Source organism: Hoplias malabaricus, chromosome 6 (assembly GCF_029633855.1).
Source record: "Hoplias malabaricus isolate fHopMal1 chromosome 6, fHopMal1.hap1, whole genome shotgun sequence".
Taxonomy (NCBI): domain Eukaryota; kingdom Metazoa; phylum Chordata; class Actinopteri; order Characiformes; family Erythrinidae; genus Hoplias; species Hoplias malabaricus.
In genome coordinates this window covers 31,087,473-31,104,585 of record NC_089805.1, presented here as the reverse complement: position 1 = coordinate 31,104,585, position 17,113 = coordinate 31,087,473, and the positions used below count along the sequence as shown (strand labels likewise).

The 17,113-nt window shown below is 38.1% G+C and overlaps 1 protein-coding gene across 2 annotated transcripts; it reads right to left on the bottom strand.

Annotated features, from left to right (window-relative positions):
* Positions 1-2,351: 2,351 nt before the first annotated feature.
* On the bottom strand, positions 2,352-16,589 carry rad21b (RAD21 cohesin complex component b). Of its 2 annotated transcripts, XM_066674334.1 has the most exons (15): positions 16,481-16,589; positions 15,146-15,334; positions 14,843-14,972; positions 14,487-14,586; positions 14,287-14,393; positions 13,727-13,936; positions 13,494-13,619; positions 13,259-13,390; positions 12,803-13,026; positions 12,225-12,378; positions 11,541-11,585; positions 9,861-10,006; positions 6,302-6,463; positions 6,032-6,115; positions 2,352-3,677 (listed from the first exon to the last, which is right to left on the bottom strand). In XM_066674334.1, exons 2-15 carry the CDS (start codon positions 15,287-15,289, stop codon positions 3,486-3,488), a joined length of 1,956 nt encoding a protein of 651 aa, XP_066530431.1. In that variant the 5' UTR covers positions 15,290-15,334; positions 16,481-16,589; the 3' UTR covers positions 2,352-3,485. The 2 variants fall into 2 exon arrangements, with proteins under 2 accessions (XP_066530431.1, XP_066530432.1); XM_066674335.1 differs by lacking the exon at positions 11,541-11,585.
* Between the last annotated feature and the right edge of the window lie 524 nt (positions 16,590-17,113).

Sequence of the window (17,113 nt, the reverse complement as noted above, 5' to 3'; positions counted from 1 at the left end):
ATGGAAGAGCTGCACTACCTGAGCAACTTCTGTGGGTTGTAGACACTGCCTCATGCCAGAGGCAAAGGTGGCCAAACATCAGCCAGAAAGGATGAGAACCGAGAAATGGTCTGTGGTCACCACCTGCAGAAACACTCCTTTATAGGGGTTGTCTTGATAATTGACTCTCATTTCTACCTGTTGTCTGTTCCATTTGCACAACAGAAGTTGAAAGTTCCTAACAGGACAGGTTGATTTCACAGAAGTGTGATTGTAATATTATTACATTATGTTGTTTAAGTGTTCCTTTATTTTTTTGAGCAGTGTATATTTTTTTCTACCATGTTCAATGATCGACGTGATTTTATACGAAAAAAAGGCATGTCACGTGTGAAATAAGCAGTCAGCCTAACAGATGAGCATTTTTGCTTTGAAACAGCAGGGTTCCAAATATAATCTGAAATGGGTGGATTGCGACAAGCAGGGTTTAATTACAGCATAAACCTAAGCAACCAATCCCATCAACATGTATTGCACCAGGCTTTTGAGCTGTATGTAAGCGATGTAGGATTAAGTGGAAATAGAGACAGGGTGGATTAGTGCATATTTATAGGTCAGGCTAACTGAATATATATATATCAAGTGTAGTTACATCTAAGGTATCTTTAAGGCTTTAGGTGATTGTCTTGTATATATCTTCAAAATATAGAATTTTTATGAATAGAGTAATACCTTTAGTTACGAGTTTAATTCATTCTGTGAACGAGCTTGTAATTTAAAATTTCTCCATTAAAATGAATTGAAATGTTATTAATCTGTTCCAGCCCCCAAAAACAACACATATTTTACATGTTTTTAAATAAGAAAATACATTTATATGTGTAAATAATGTATGAAAAATAATAATACATAATAAAAGAGAATGTAAAGAAATAAACTGGTTTTATTAACCAATGACAGGAAGTGGATTTTAACAACTGCATTACTTGAACCTACAGATTTGCATTGCCAAAAGTAACTATTTTTGATTTTCTGTACAAAGCCTGCCGTTGGTTGAGTGTAACTGCTTGGGGTATATCCCACATTCACTTTGCAAGTGTGCATCATGTACACTTCGGTGAATGTTCCACAATTACATCGCCTCATTTTGCTGGATATACATGGTGTGTTTTCAGAATGTCAGTTTGAATTCTGATTTTTGATTGGCTGGTTGAGATTTACTGTTTTGCAGTGGCTACTCAGATCTTATTTATGATAAGCCACTACTGTGTTCAGCTTGGCTATTTGCATCTGTGTGCTCAGGATCAAATAAACCATCCAGATTCTTGCTACACTACATGTACCAAAGTATTGGGACACCTACACATTACATCTACAGGAGCTTTTTTGATATCCTATTCAAACTCTATAGACATTAATAAAGAGGTGGTCTCCCTTTGCAGTGTGAATAGCTTCCACTTTTTTGGAAAGGCTTTCTACAGGGTTTGGGGGCGTGTCTATGGGAATTCCTGGCCATTGATCCAGAAGAACATTAGTGAATTTAGACAGGATGTTGGACGAGAGAACCTGGCCTGCAAGCTCTGTTCTAGTTCATCACAAAGGTGTTTGATAGGGTTGAGGTCAGGGGTCTGTGTGGGTGAGTCAAGTGCTTCAACATTAAACTCACCCAACCATATCTATATGGACCTTGCTTTGTGCACTGGTGCACATTCATCCTGGAACAGATACAAATACAAATGTCCAAACTGTCTTGGTATGCTGAAGCATTAAGAATTTCTTTCACTGGAGCTAAGGGGCCTAGGGCAACCCCTGAAAAGCAACCTTATATTATCTGTCCTTGACCAATCATTACAATTTACAGATTGCAGTTAGGCAAGTAACATGTTCTTGCCATTGGTGATTTGGTGATCAGACTGCCAGAGAGAGAAATGTGACTTGACTTACTCCACAGAACACTTTTCCACTGCTCCACAGGCCTGTGGCAGTGTGTGTTACACCTTGTTATTTGATGTTTGGCATTGTACTTGAAGTTGTAAGGTTTGCATGCTGCTGCTCAGCCATGGAAACCCAAGTCATGAAGCTCCCAGCGCAGTTTTTGTTATGATGTTAATGCCAGAGTAGGTGTGGAACTCTGAGTTTAGCACCTCAGCACATGGTGAGCCTATCCTGCAACTTTACGCTTTTTGCTGCAATGGATGAATCCTATTTAGTAAGCTCTTTAGATTGATCAGGGTGTGTCATGGTAACTTACATAAATGCACTGACTTCAAGATAATTTTTCTCGGGACACCTGTGCATATTTCAAAACGACAGTACAGAAACATCCTGCAGGACTCCAGCTGACACAGTGATTACAGTCAATTACACTTTTCATCATTTTATTACAAAAATTAGATAACACATGTTCAGAGCTACAGGCATATTCATAACAAAAACGTATGACAGCAATACTTAGTATTTTCAACAGTTTTCACTTAAACAAACAAATGAAAATTACAAGGCAATCTGAAGAAAAGATGTGCTGTAACAGGACATGATTACATATATTAGGTAGAATAAAAAAACAAATATTTCTGTACCTACATTTTAAAAATGCATTTTCATACATAAGGCTAGTAACAGATGATGAAACCAACAAAATGTATTTTTCCAGAGTGCTTTCACAATGGATAAGGGTAATAAACATGTTTAAAACAAATGGCACAATATCAATATAGCATTTAATCTAATGCATATCACAGTAAATAACAATCAGTCTCATTTCAACTTTGTCTCCATGACAAATTCGAAGCTGCCCTTAGGTGCATGTTCACAACATTCTTGCTCTGATAGCTTTGGGGCTATAAGCATTTCCATGTAAACCTTGTAAGAAAGACATGCTCCATTCTTAAAGCCATGACCAGCTTTTAACAAAGGCAAGTCCACCTAAATTATGTTGCTTTCTTTTTCCTGACTGGAATTTATAATTTCAGCATTTGGTCAATTGAAATTATTTTGGAGAATGAATGTTGTTACTTGTTAGCTTATACAGAGGAGAACCATCAGACAAATGAAAATGCACACAAACCCATGTCAGACAACATATTCTATTTGGAGCATGCAAAATTAGTGGACTTAGTCCATTCTCCACAACACAAATTAGAAATGTTAGATGACAAAATAATATTTAGTGATGTATTAGAAAGGAAGCAACATCATTTTTCAAATGAGTGCCGAAAGCCACACACTACTGTTCTCTGCAGTGTCCATAGTTATGCAAAGCGACTGCATCACAATTCTATGTAAAATAAGACATCCAAAACCTGGTCCGACATAAAAATCTCATCTTCAATTTGAGAAACAGTTAGCACAAGTTGCGTAAAAACACACATGGACATAAATGTAACATCCTATATAAAATTGAAAGAAAAAACAAACCAAAAACAAACAAATCAAGACAAAAAACAATAAAATAATAATAAAAACTGCCAGTGTAATGTCACTTTACCGTCGTACAGAGTAGTAGTCTATATGATGTGAAATCGTGGGCCAGGAGTAGCAATGATGTCACTGTAGGGTTCAGCTTGGTTCAGCTCCACCGCCTGCTGCTTTTTTAGCACCAGAAAGCTGTAGAATTTGGCTGCCGCCTGCTTCTTATTGTTGTTTTTGCAAAGGTCCAGCAGGCTGATTGATTCTGCTCCAGTCTTGGCAATCACCCTCTATTTACAGAATGTGAAAATAAAAAGTAAATACAATGTACAGACATTTGAGGATTTAAAGTAAATTAGTTTTTAAAAGGAAACGTATGGAAATTAAGAAAGTGTAAACAGAAACAGAAAGTGTCCACTGGTACAAAACATCTAACATCTAAACATCTTATTGTTACATATCCGTCCTGTTCATTGTCAGTTTACAGGACAGGATATGTTTCTTGATTTTCTGGTTTTATTTCTCATGTTTCTGTCTTGTTTCTTTCACCAAAGCTTTGTGTTTTCATTTTTTCTTTACTTGTCTCTGCTATATCCTTATGTTCCTATTTGTTTCTGTGTAGATCCTGCATTGTTCTCTGCCCCCTCATGTGTTTAATTCTTCACAGCTGTTGGTGTAATCTCCACCTCTGCTGGTGTATTTAGTTAGAGTATTTATCCTAAGTCTGTGTTTGGTTCTTTTCCAGTGCCTGTTCTCTTGTTATAATATTGTTTTGGTTAATGTATTTCTCCAGAGTCCTTGCCTGCTGTCTACTTTTACATGACAGTTATTTTTTTTCCATGAACCACTTGCTCTGTCTCCAGATAGTTGTTTATTTTACTTACATGACCTGTAAGACTCTCTCTCTCCGCACACACACACACACACACACACACACACACACACACACATATATATATATATTTAGGAAGCTGAAGACCAGCATACTCAGAAGACCCTTCACTTGACTTTATGCTAACAGGTATGAGGATTTATCCTCTAAATATCTGTTTAAGCCTCAGTTAGCTGGAAAATCTTCTGCTGTAGTGTGCTAAACAACAAGTGCCTGTTATCTGGCCAGAGCCTAGTCTATCTAGAGCCTGTCTTATTTAGCTTATTTACAATCTTTTCTGTTCCTCCAGCACAAGTCGCTGAAATTAGCTCTCTTTGAAACAGGGTTTTTATTGTCAACACGTGTGTTAGTGTGAACGGTCAGGCAGTGCTGAGCTGAACTGCACAACGTGGAAAACCATTAACTCTACCCACACTCACAAATCTGAGGCTCATGACCTGACATATATAATCTTAACAAAATCATTCTTTTCTATCTCTCTATTAGCAATGTTGTTGTGGCTCCTTCCAATACAGTTCAGAACACAGGGGTTATACTGGATTCCACTCTTACAGGAACCCTGTACTATTGTGAGGAAACAGCTCCAAGCTTGGTTCCTTTTAAGGTGGAATGATAGTTTTTCCTTTTTGACAACTGTTTATCGGGAGGTAGGAAAGATACAAAGGTTGACACAATCGAAAGAAGACGTCCAACATATATACACTTTTCAGCCATTTCTTCCACCCATTACAATTACACCTTCCCACTCACCCTCACCCACCTTCACCCATCCTCGTGCACCCTAAACCAACCTAAATATACCAATTTCCCAAAATGTACAAAGAAAACTAATTTATTAGAAAAAAAGATTAAGAAAATCAGGCTGCTGAGTCTCTAAAAAAAGGCAACAATATATGAAGATATTGTCATGTATTGCCTTTGAGCATGGGTCTCAATTTTTCAAGTGGAACAATATGTTTGACAGAAATTTCAGCTATTGTTGAAGTCTTAACTTGTCTTTAAGTTTTATTCACTGTATGAATTACCACAGAAGCTCATTTGTAATTAGAGTTTTGTAGCACTTTTGGTAATGCAGTTAGCTGTCTCATGAGTTTGGAGACATTTCCAACTTAAGTGATCCGAAACAACAAAAATAAGTAAATATTTACACACCTATGGACCAGTAATAGAGTTATACTCATTTCAGATCATCCCTCTCTTATTCTGCTGCTGAAAAACTCATTCATGCAAAACCGTCTTGATTACTGTAACCCTTTCCTCTCTGGTATTAATTCCTCTTACCTCCATAAGCTCCAGATGTTTTAAAACTTAGCAGCCTGCCTTCTTAACCACACCTGCTTGCAACAACACATTACACCTGGCCTTTAAATTTTCACTTGCTCCCTGTTAATTACTGTAGTCATTTTAACATCCTGTTGTTTACACACGAAGCCTCAAATGAACTTTCCCCTGTAAAGTATTATTATTATTATTATTGATGTTATTATTATATAGAAAAAATACACTGTACACCATTTAGGTAAACACTGGCTGTGGAGTTAATTAGGGTAGATTATTTGTATTTCGAACTTTCTTCGGATGTAATTCATTTTTTATATTACAAAGTTCAATGACACTGTACATTTATTTAAATAAAAAATACATTTACAATTTTCTTTATCCATCTATATTTTGTGGCTTAAAGACATTTTAATTTTTCCTTTGGGAGATTTGTGTCATTCTACATAGAATGGAGAAAAACTCTGGCCATACCTGCAAGCCATGTAGCATTTGCTGTGTTCTCTTATTCCATCTCCTCTCCTCCTGGTCTTGGTCGCCACCTTGGCCCTCCTCCTCCTGTAAAGTACAGGAATCGTATTTTTGTCATTCTACTACATGACAAACAAACAAACAAACAAAAAACCATGCAAAACACATTCATCTGGATAAATCTTTACACTGTAATAGCAGGGTTGGATAAGGTAAGCCCTTTTTGGTAACTATTATTAATTAGCTAAATTTCCCACATAGAAACTCTGTTACCTCTTCATCATCATCATCATCCTTCTTCTCCTTGCTTTTCTCTCCAAGAAGGTCGAGCTCAGGAATGAGCTGTGAGATGTTAGCAGGCTCTTCTGGTGGGAGTTCCACCTGTTGAACGTTGAGTCGTGTGGACACAATAGATGAGCGGTCATCCTCCAGCATCTAAACACACATAAACATTATCAGCAAGTACCCCAGGAAGTAATAATTCACAGCAAACTGTTTACTACACATCTATCATGAGTCCAAATAGCATTTTGGCCTGGTGGTTAGGGAACTTGGCTTGTAACAGGAAGGTTGCTGGTTTGATCTCCAGAGTCGCCAGGTCATGACTGAAGTGCCCTTGAGAAAGGCACCTAACCGCCAACTGCTCCCTAGGTGTCGTGGCTAGGGCTGCCCACTGCTCTGGGCATGTGTGCTCACTGCCCCCTAGTGTTCAATAGTGTGTGTGTAAATGTGTGTTTCACTGCACGGATTGGGTTAAATATGGAGAAAAAATACCTCTGTGTGCAAGCACAGTGGCCAGTAAAGTGATTCTAATTCTAATTTAATTTACAGGTTTTAAATACTCATATATCCGAATAAGTACTCTAATACACTTAGAAATATATTTACAAACAGTAATATTTACAGTTCTAATCAATCATAATTTTAAAAAGTATGTTCATTGCTACAGTTTAAAAAATACAAAAAGAAGGAACATGTTAATAACAGTCATTGAAATGTTATTAATAGCTTGCTGCCATAGAAGCCACAATTGGAGTTTCCTTATCCAATTACAGCTTATGTACCAGGGTATGCAAAATTTTGGGTCTGGGTATCCAAGATACATACAACTTGCATACAACTGTAAAACCCCTTCATTGTGTTCAGTGTCTTGGTTGGTTCACAGCCTACACTGGATACAAAGTGGGAACACGCCCTGGATAGAGTGCTTCAGGGTATCCCACACTCACATCTATGGAAAAATTTTTGTGTAACCAGCTCACTGTCAGCATGTTTCTTTTTTTTTATTTGGACTGTGGGCAAAGCACCTGAAGGAAACTCACACAGACACAGGGAGACACGAAACTCCTCACAAACAATGAACCAACAACCCCAGGACCCTGAAGCTGTGCAACACTACCCGTTGTACCACTGTGCTGCTTTCAAATTAATAAATAAATAAAAAATATTATTTTCTTTATTTATCATCATCAAAGATTGATATATAGTTCATTTTAGTGAGTTAAGTGAGTTGCAAATTCATTTGAAACTGCAAATAGGCTGAGCAGAGCTCAGTCATATCCAAGCTAGTCTCAGCCACAGATGCTCTGCTTACAAGTAGAAGGACAAATTCTGTTTGTTAAACTGGCCTCACTGTCAGGATTCTACCAGTTACATTTTGACTGCCTATCTGTTCCTCCGCGTATAAGCACAACAATATATTTTATTGTGCTGGCTCTGGCACTGGTCATTCTCTACATCATGTAAAAAAGCAGACTTGTTATTGGTCCTTTGGTGTCAGTCAAAATTCTTTTCCTGCATTAGTAGGCAGTTCTTGGCCACATTTACTGGCAAAAAGGCACCACTTTCCCTATAGAGTCTGATATTGTGAGAGTACATTTGAGCTAGGGAGAAGTGGGGAAAAGCAGAACCCATCTGAGCAGCCCTTTAGCCTTTACTATACTTACATATATCATTCTCTGGTATATACTAGGGGTGCAGCGATATACAAATTTCACATTACAATACATACTGCTGTTTTTGCTATATATGATACAATAAAATTTTGATACAACATGGAGAAAAAAATTATTTTAATTTTCCTTTTATTTTTTGATGTAGAGGTCAAAGAGGCCAATACCAATGCAACTGTATATTTAGACTGGTAAATGGTAATTTTCATTAAAACAAAAACAAAAAACCTAATAAGTATGAAAATTAATAAGTATGACAATTTGATTAAATTAAAACGAGTGCAAGAGGGAATTTTAAAATGAGGCTAAATGACCCCCAGCTAATTGCGGAATTCAGGATTGTCTACAACTGAGTAGGGCTGCAAATCAGAAGCTATAAACGTCCCTATGGTGTGATTAATTTGCTTTGCCCATTCATTGTCTGCATTTAGTGGCTGTTTAAACGTTGTCAGGAGAAGCTACTGTTGCGACTCGTCTTTTCTCCTTGCTTGGTAAGTGACACGCTTGGAAGGTGTCTTTTTTGAATACTGGAGGTATTAGCACCAATGTTTGATAATCGAGCAAAGTTTACACACAGTTAGCATTTGGTCCAACATTCTTTGCCCACCATTGTTGTAACTAACTGGGAAACCAAAATATTTCCAAACAGGATATAGATGCGAAGATGATTTTGGTTGGGATCTTGAGCTGTGTTTGAAACTGTGCTCTATCCACCATATAATGCACAATTTTTGGTTCTGCCATTTTATAGTAGTGTTCGAAAACATAGAGGACAATTTTCAGTGCACTCAAACAATCTCACAATTCATTGCAAAAGTAGTGTACAATCCATGGACACTAGCAGATATCAGATTACACATAATCCACTGCATGAGGTAGTGTTCGAAATCATTCATTACCCTCCTGAATTCAGTTCCCTATAATAGTGCACTATAGTGAATAATATAGAGAATAGTGAACAGGGAGCAATTTTAGACAGAGGGTTGCTCTCTCCGTTTACATTTTCGCATCCAGCTAATCGTCCAACAGGCTAACCAAAACAACAGCATGGCGTTGTTTCCCCAGTAGCTCTAAATACTGTTCCAGCATTATCATAGAAACACAGCATTACTATTACACACCGTGACATTAGAAATCGCATGGAACTACAGCATGCCTCAGGACTATGTTCTGCTCTGCTGATGGGTGCAACTCAGTATCACGGGCGTTAGATTCAAACTCGTGTTGTGTTGAACCACCATATATTAAAAATACATTATAATATGTGTATTGTGACATCCCTAGTATATACTATTATGGTAAATTTTAAACCAGGGATGCATGATATATCCTTTAAGCACTGTCATCAAGATGGGTGCATGCGCAATAGTGTTTTTTTCTTTACTTAAAAGTACTCTAACTGGCTCAGGTATCTTCACTCTTAGTTCACCATGGCGGTGCCATTTACTGCACTCAGAAGTGAGGTAGTTTGGATGTCATACATGAATTTATGCTGTATTCAAATAATGCAGATATAATGTACATCTGTTTTAATTTTTCCATATATTACAAACAACAACTTTTTAAAAGACCTTTGCAGATGACACAGGCCAGCACAATGTACAATTAAAATTATTCTCACACAGAAAGATTACAGGTGTCTTTCAAGAAATGATTCATGAAAGGATCTAAAACAGGCAGCCCAATCCTGGTCCTGGAGATCTACCACCCTGCACAGTTTAGCTCCAACTCTAATCAACGACACCTAATCCAGGTAACGAAGGACTTTAGTGACAATTAAATGTGAGAGCTGGGTATGTTGGATCTGAGATCTTCAGGGTGGTAGATCTCCAGGACCAGGATTAAGCAGTTCTGATCTAAAAGATATGTGGAGGACTTACAGGTAGGGCAGGCTCTGTGTCCTGTGCCTTGCGCTTCTGGCCGCGGGGCCCTGAGGGAGGAGGCATGACTGACTCGTCCAAGGTGGTACGACTGCCCTCCATGGCAGAAGCTTGTAATACACTTGGCTCCTCAAGGATGGTCTGGTCTGAAGCGATATAGATACATACATGCAAACAAAAAACAGAAGCATTAGGCAATTATTAGTTAAAGTATATTTTATGTGGAAAAATGCATGTTCTGCTTTGGTACACAAATAAATGTTTTATAGAATGCTTAACATCAGAATGATCTTTTAAGGGACAAACTCTTGAACACTGCACTATCTGGAAACAGTCTGAATGGCACCGTGGCACAACACATAGTGTTGTCACACAGCTCAAGGGTCCTGGGGCTCCCAGGTGCTTCAGTTTTTCTCCCAGAGTCCAAAAACTCATGTGGGTAGGTAGACCGGCCATGCAAGTGTCCATAGCTGCGAGTGAATCTGTGTGAAATGTCCTGTGATGGACTGGCACCCTGTATAAGGCTTGTTCCTGCCATGTGCTCAGTGATTCCAGGTAGGTTAAGGTATGGCATCAGATCCCTGTCAAAAATCATGAGAAGTACACTTGTGCAATGAAATGGAGATCCACATTTTGAAATGGGGAAAATGGGAAACAGGAGACAGTTTACCTATATCCACATTCTGATTTGAAAACAGAAAAGTAACTCACAAAGAAATTAAGCAGGACAGTGCTCTGACCGACTGGAGGCACTTTTCTCGGCTGCTCTAACAGCGCTGCTGTGTGTATTAACCGGGAGCCATGGCTTACCCAGTGTTTACATCAGTTTCATATTCGTGATATGGTACACTTGTGGAAATAATGCCAAGTTCTAATTTAAAATCCCAAAGTTGATTCAACTTTCATCTTAAAGAATCTGTGATTTTTTTGGAGTTGACTCCTCATCAGTAAATGGTCTTTATTCCACCCGCTCTAGTTGTGTACAGACACGCTAAACACCTGCATGGATTTGCCAAGTGAATTTGTCGTGTGAGTACAAGTACAGGGCGGCACAGTGGCACAGCAGGTAGTGTCGCAGTCACACAGCTCCAAGGACCTGGAGGTTGTGGGTTCAAGTCCTGCTCTAGGTGACTGTCTGTGAGGAGTTGGTGTGTTCTCCCCGTGTCCACGTGGGTTTCCTCCCACGGTCCAAAAACACACGTTGGTAGTCGGACTGGTGAGTCAAAAATGTCAGTAGGTGTGAATGTGTGAGTGTGTGTCACACTTTGAAGGACTGGCGCCCCCTCCAGGGTGTGTTCCCGCCTTGCGCCCAGTGATTCAGGGTAGGCTCCGGTCCCACCACGACCCTGAATTGGATAAGCTTTTTCAGACAATGAATGAATGAATGAGTACAAATACAATTTCCTCGTTCACTAGAGTAATTTTCATTGTGCAAAATGGTTTTAAACACTCACGAGTGTACTTTTGCGCAAAATGGTTTTAAGCGCTTGTGATTTTTTACATGGATTTGACGCCATAGTTAAGGACCTACCTGAAGTGTATTAGCCATTATAGACAATGAATGAATGAACATAAACAGTTTCAAATACTCAAATGTATTAGGTATTAAAAGAATCACACATTGTTTGCAATGGAGTGCCAAAATGAGGCACTACCTATTAGAATGTAAAATTTATCTACCTAATATCGGCAGCTGCAAATTCCCACCAGCTGTCGGAATCTCCTCTATAAAACAGAATCAACCAATATTGGATTGTGAAGGTAAGAACATGCTTTCTCTGAGACATATAAAACCTGCAAGTATATCTTTCAAATTGCTATTCTTTGTAATGTTAAAGGGCAACTGTACACACTTCGAAGACAGCAGTGGCTGGGAAGTTCTATTTATGTGCATCTTTGGAAATACATTGCTGGTCAGAACTGTTATAGATTTATAGAAAAAATCTACAACGTTCCTTCCACCCAGAGAGCAAGAAAAGCTGTGAACATTTAAACTTGTGGAAGTACAAAGGCTTGCCATTGTGAGGGTTAGAATTTGTGTCCCTGTGATAACACACATTTCTTAGCCAGCTCTGGAGGCCCTTCTTATGAATCTTTGTACAACTTTTACATCATTCACTTTATGAACATTTAGATCTGTTTGGCCCACAGACAGTTAGAGATATCCTGTAGTGCAGGAGAAATCAAGACTTCATAATTATTTCTCCACTTTCTTTTTTTGAAATTGTTTTGAATATGCTACTAGATGCGGAATATAACTAATGTATCTAAGGTAGTGTCCATACAATATAATATTACACTAAAGCCAAAAATAAGACATGCATACACATATTTCGCTTCTTACTGAAAGAAAATCCAGTTTACCAATAATCTCTCTCTGCTGAGTTAAGGTTTCCTCTCTGGGCACTTCAGGGTTCTCCAGGTCTTTGAGGAATTCATCCAGACTGTCTGCCTCACCCCCCTTCCTCCTTTTTCTCAGCTCTTCTGGCACAAGAGGTGTCAGGCACCTTGTGAACATCTGCAGTGGTAGTCACAAAGTCAGCTAAGAGACCGTTTTGGCCCTTATATTTACTTATATTTAAATCAACATAGATCTGCTGCACATATTCAAAAGTATAAGATGAAGTTTGCTTTACAGCACTGCAATATAACAGATGTAAAGGAATGCAGAAGAAAATGAAAAATTAGAGCATGTACTTTGGGTTAATGGCCATTGCACATCTTGATATGACAGCTGTGGGTTTTGGTCCATCCTCAAAGTAAAAAATTACTTGTGTTGATACGTTATACAATTCAGTGAAGGGCAAAGTAATGCAAGACTTTTTAAAAGGCCTTTGACAAATCCTGAGAGAGAAAAGAAATGCTCCATGTCACTTCTATTATTCTAATCCTTTAGTTAAGTCCTTCAGTAGTACTAGATTGATCTTCAGACTCATTCTAACCTTAAGCAGCCTGCTATTCCAGAGAGGCTGAGCAGGCAGGGAGAAGAGCTTCTCCACCCCTCCTGTTTCCTTCCACATCATCAGCTTCTTAGTAGGGGGTGCGAGGTCCAGAGTGGTGACAATATCTGAGTAGTCACTCAGCTGTGCCCGAATAGTTTTACTGTCCAATTCCTTTACACTGTCCACAATCAGCTTCCTCTTCCTCTTAGCTTTAGTTTCCTTCACTGAGACATGCAACAATGGGGAAAATGTTATGATAAGAATAAAAAAAATGATAAGTGAATAAATTTAGAAATACTAATGGCAATTGTGAATAAAGTGCCATTGTAGGTTGAAAGACAGTAATGATGCTGATGCATCTTCTACATATGCAGTTTTGATCCATATGTCACCAAAATTATGTTTAAGTTTAGTTAAAATATGCGGTCTATTAGAAACTGTACTCCACTAACTGACCTGTGATGTCAATTGGTTCTAGGGCAAAAGCTTCCTCCTCGTTGTGCACCAGGGTAGTCTGCTCTGTCTGGTCAGTCATGGTAGGGAGCTGCTCCACTGGGCCAGAGTCAGGACTATCTGGACCTCCTGCGGCTATACCCGACACATCCACTTGTTACAATGTCTACTGTTCTTGCAATAGAACACATTAAGTGCAGAATAGTAGAGCATAAAAAATACATTTTGGGTCTCTTACGGGACAGATTGTCAAAGTCGTCATCGTCATCTCCACCATGATCCTGGGGCATCATGACACTCTCTGTAATAGCAGGAGGGTCATCAAATATGCCGCCCCCATCCTCATTACTAAGCAGCTTGTCCACTGTAAGTAGAAAAATAGCGGAGTGTAGATCAACAGTGTACCTTAATCACAAGCTAGTAATTATTATGTAAATTAATGTGTAATAATATTTGCTATAACTAACTTACCCAGCATACCACCCTCACTGCTCTCCATAGGGTTGTCTCCAAAATCATCTTTGTATTGGTCGTACTCCAGGTGGTTGGACTTATCTGTCATCTGCCCACTGCCAGACTCTGGCTCAAGCAGCAGGTTGGAAGCAGAAGCTCCATGGATAATGTCCACCTCAAACGCACTCTCCTCTCGCATCATTTCTCGGTCATCCATTCCAAAATCAGCTGTGGAATGGAAATCAGTCACGTATTATTTACAGACTCCATTAAGTAAGCTCCATATTCAAAGGATTAAATCCTTAAGTGTCAAAATTACAACTCCTTGACAGCAGCATTTTTCATTACAAAATTCAGCAAAGTAAAAACTAAATTACTGAAATATTACTTACAATATAAATTACATCAAATGCTTGTGAAATCACAATTCTCTCTCACACACACAATTCTTTTTAAACAGCTTCATTGGCAAAAAAAAAAAAAAAACACTAGTTGGAAAACTAGTTTACCAACACTGTCCCCAACTCATCACATTTTTTAGAAAGTGAGACCTATAAAAGAAAAAAAGAGTATCTTACCAAAATCATTTTCTTGTAGCAAATTCAAGTTGCCCACCTCCTCCCGCATGGTGATTTCTTCCACACGAGATTGATTCAAGGTAAACTGCTGGGCAACATCAATATCGCTAGAATAGAAAACATGGAAAATTTTTAAACTCAAATTTTCAAAACAACAATTTGCCAGAATAATATAAACATTTGACCCTAGAAGCACTCACTCCAGGTCAGGAAGAGGCTGGTCAAAATCATGGAACTCCTCAGGTAAGGTGATGGCATTGTAGGCAGCTTCTCGGTTCTCCTCAGGCAGATCGACAACACCTGTTTTAAAAGGAGAGTATACAAACTAGCTCAACATCTATGAAGTCAGCACATAAAAAATTCTTCGTAAATAAAATAGCAAATGCTACAAATAAATTGTTACGGTTATTATATATTTGAGATGAGATGCTGCACAATTCTTGGCTCTTTCTAAATATGCAGTAGTGTAAAAAGCCCATCTGTCAATAACTATGTGAGACATAAAACTATATTTGTCTTTGGTTAATTTAAACCATAATCCGTAAATAATCCATACCTGGACGAAAAGCCATCTTGATCTTAATGAATGCTTCATTGCAGTCAGCAAGCAGGTACTTGGCTTTTCTGTGGTAGATCCGCACAACACCCAGCAGTAAGTGACCAGATGTACGGAGAGCCATTTTTACCTAACCCAAAAAAGAAACATTCAGATTTTTCAATAATTTTTTTTAAATAACTTGATACTTCGTTACAATGTTCTGCACATTACTTTAAACTAATTATAAACTGCATTTATTCATCTATATAATTGCAGTGTGATTTGACTGATATATTTAACAAATAACTGATCCAACCTCACCTTCGGCGAGATGATGCTCTCCACACTACTCTCCAGGTTGCACTCAAACACATGTGCTTTTGTCAGCTTCTTGTCCCAGTGGGCCGCCAGCCAGATTTTGGCCAGCGGCCCACGTTTGCTGAGCACAAAGTGGGCATAAAACATCGTCCCAGCACCTTCTCACAAGTGAGGTGGTGGGGGACGCCAATCCTGCAATTTATAGACAGCTAAATGTTATTTTTGGACAGATGATACCCCAAATAATTAGCAAAGCTAAAACAAGATAAACAGTGTATGTGTTCAGATGTACTTAGTCAGCTCTGAGCAAAGGTAAAATTTCAGCTTTTCATGTGGTAAAAAAAAAGCTTTGTACTTATGTTGTGCCTTAATCCAATAAATCAATGACAGTGTCAGAGAAGGGAAAAAAGTAGGATAGTCCAAAAACCACTTGACAACAAAAGGCAATTTATCATTCACTATAACCTGTTTATGATACAACCAATTAATTTTATTTATTTATTTATTTTGTTTAGGAAGCACAAGTGAATTACACAAACAGAACTTAACTGAACATGCATACATATATTTACATAATAGAAATAAGCCTGAAGACATTTTTTAATGATTTAAAGGGCTGCAAGAGCATCACCAGGAAAGATGGAGAGTATCTGAAGATGTTTATGAGTCAATCTGGTTTATTTTTCCTTTTATTTGGATGTATCTATTTATATTATGTGAATAACTGACATCTGCAATTCAACAAATGTTTCTATTTATTGTGCCCATTTTACAGCTTCCGACTGCAAAGTAATATGATAGTTGTGCTGGACCGCAGAGCCAAAATCTCTACAATGATACTGCCCAGCTACTGACAGACTGCAGTGTGTGTGTTTATGTGTGTGTAGGAGTGACTGAAGACCTGTCAAACACAGCTATGTTAAAGGCCTGACAGACTGACTGCACCACTTGTATTGCACGCATAACGGTCCTGATTAACTGCACCAACCTTACCTGTAAATTCGCGACAATCTGTTTTGGTCTTTAGTATAGTGATACCAACCATCGTTAGAAAATATAGGTATGGCATATCACTGTTGCTTATGTCAATGCATATAGTACAAAAATTAAAGATAACTAGGCTAAGTGCCGATATTAAGAGTAAAAACAGAATTAATGTTAACGTTAATAACATTATTCCAGTCCATGACAGTGCTAGCTTTGCTAGCAAATCATTTAACTGGTTACGTGCCAGTCAATCAGCAAGAAGACCACCGACCGTAAGATAACATCAGAATCACAGTTTAAATCCAGTGTACAAGAGAAATGCACATGCTACTTTCACCCAGTGTTACTTACACAACGCTCCTATCGTAGATTCTCTTATTTGGCAGCTGTATACAAGGGTCTCTCTCGCCCCCTCTCTCCCCTTCTCCTATGATACATTCTGTGGGTAAAACAAACAAAATGGCGCCTTCTCTCCGCCCGCCCTCCGCTTGGTTTAAACAGACAGGACGATGTTTACAGCCTGAAACTGCTCAGAGAAGGAGGGTTATACCCCCTTTATAAACGTGTAACATATGACTGGTAATCCATTTTCACTGAACAAATAACCAGCAATACAAATATCAAGGTTTCTTGATATAATTAACGTTATATGGTCAGATTTTAACATCATTCTGGGGATAATTAGACATATATATATATATATATATATATATATATATATATATATATATATAATTATCCCCATATATATATATATATATATAATGCAAAATCAGGTTTTCATTGAACATTTGTAAGTGTACAATAATTAGCTTACAAACTTTCAGTGATTCTCTTAAAATTTAACTGACAAGATATGGGACAGATGCGTACTTTGTGTTACTTCAAATATCTTTTTAATTAAAATTTTCCCCTTCATTTGAGGACTGATGGTAAAAATTATTATAAAATTTTTATTGCATGTAGAATTTTTCTTTTTTATTT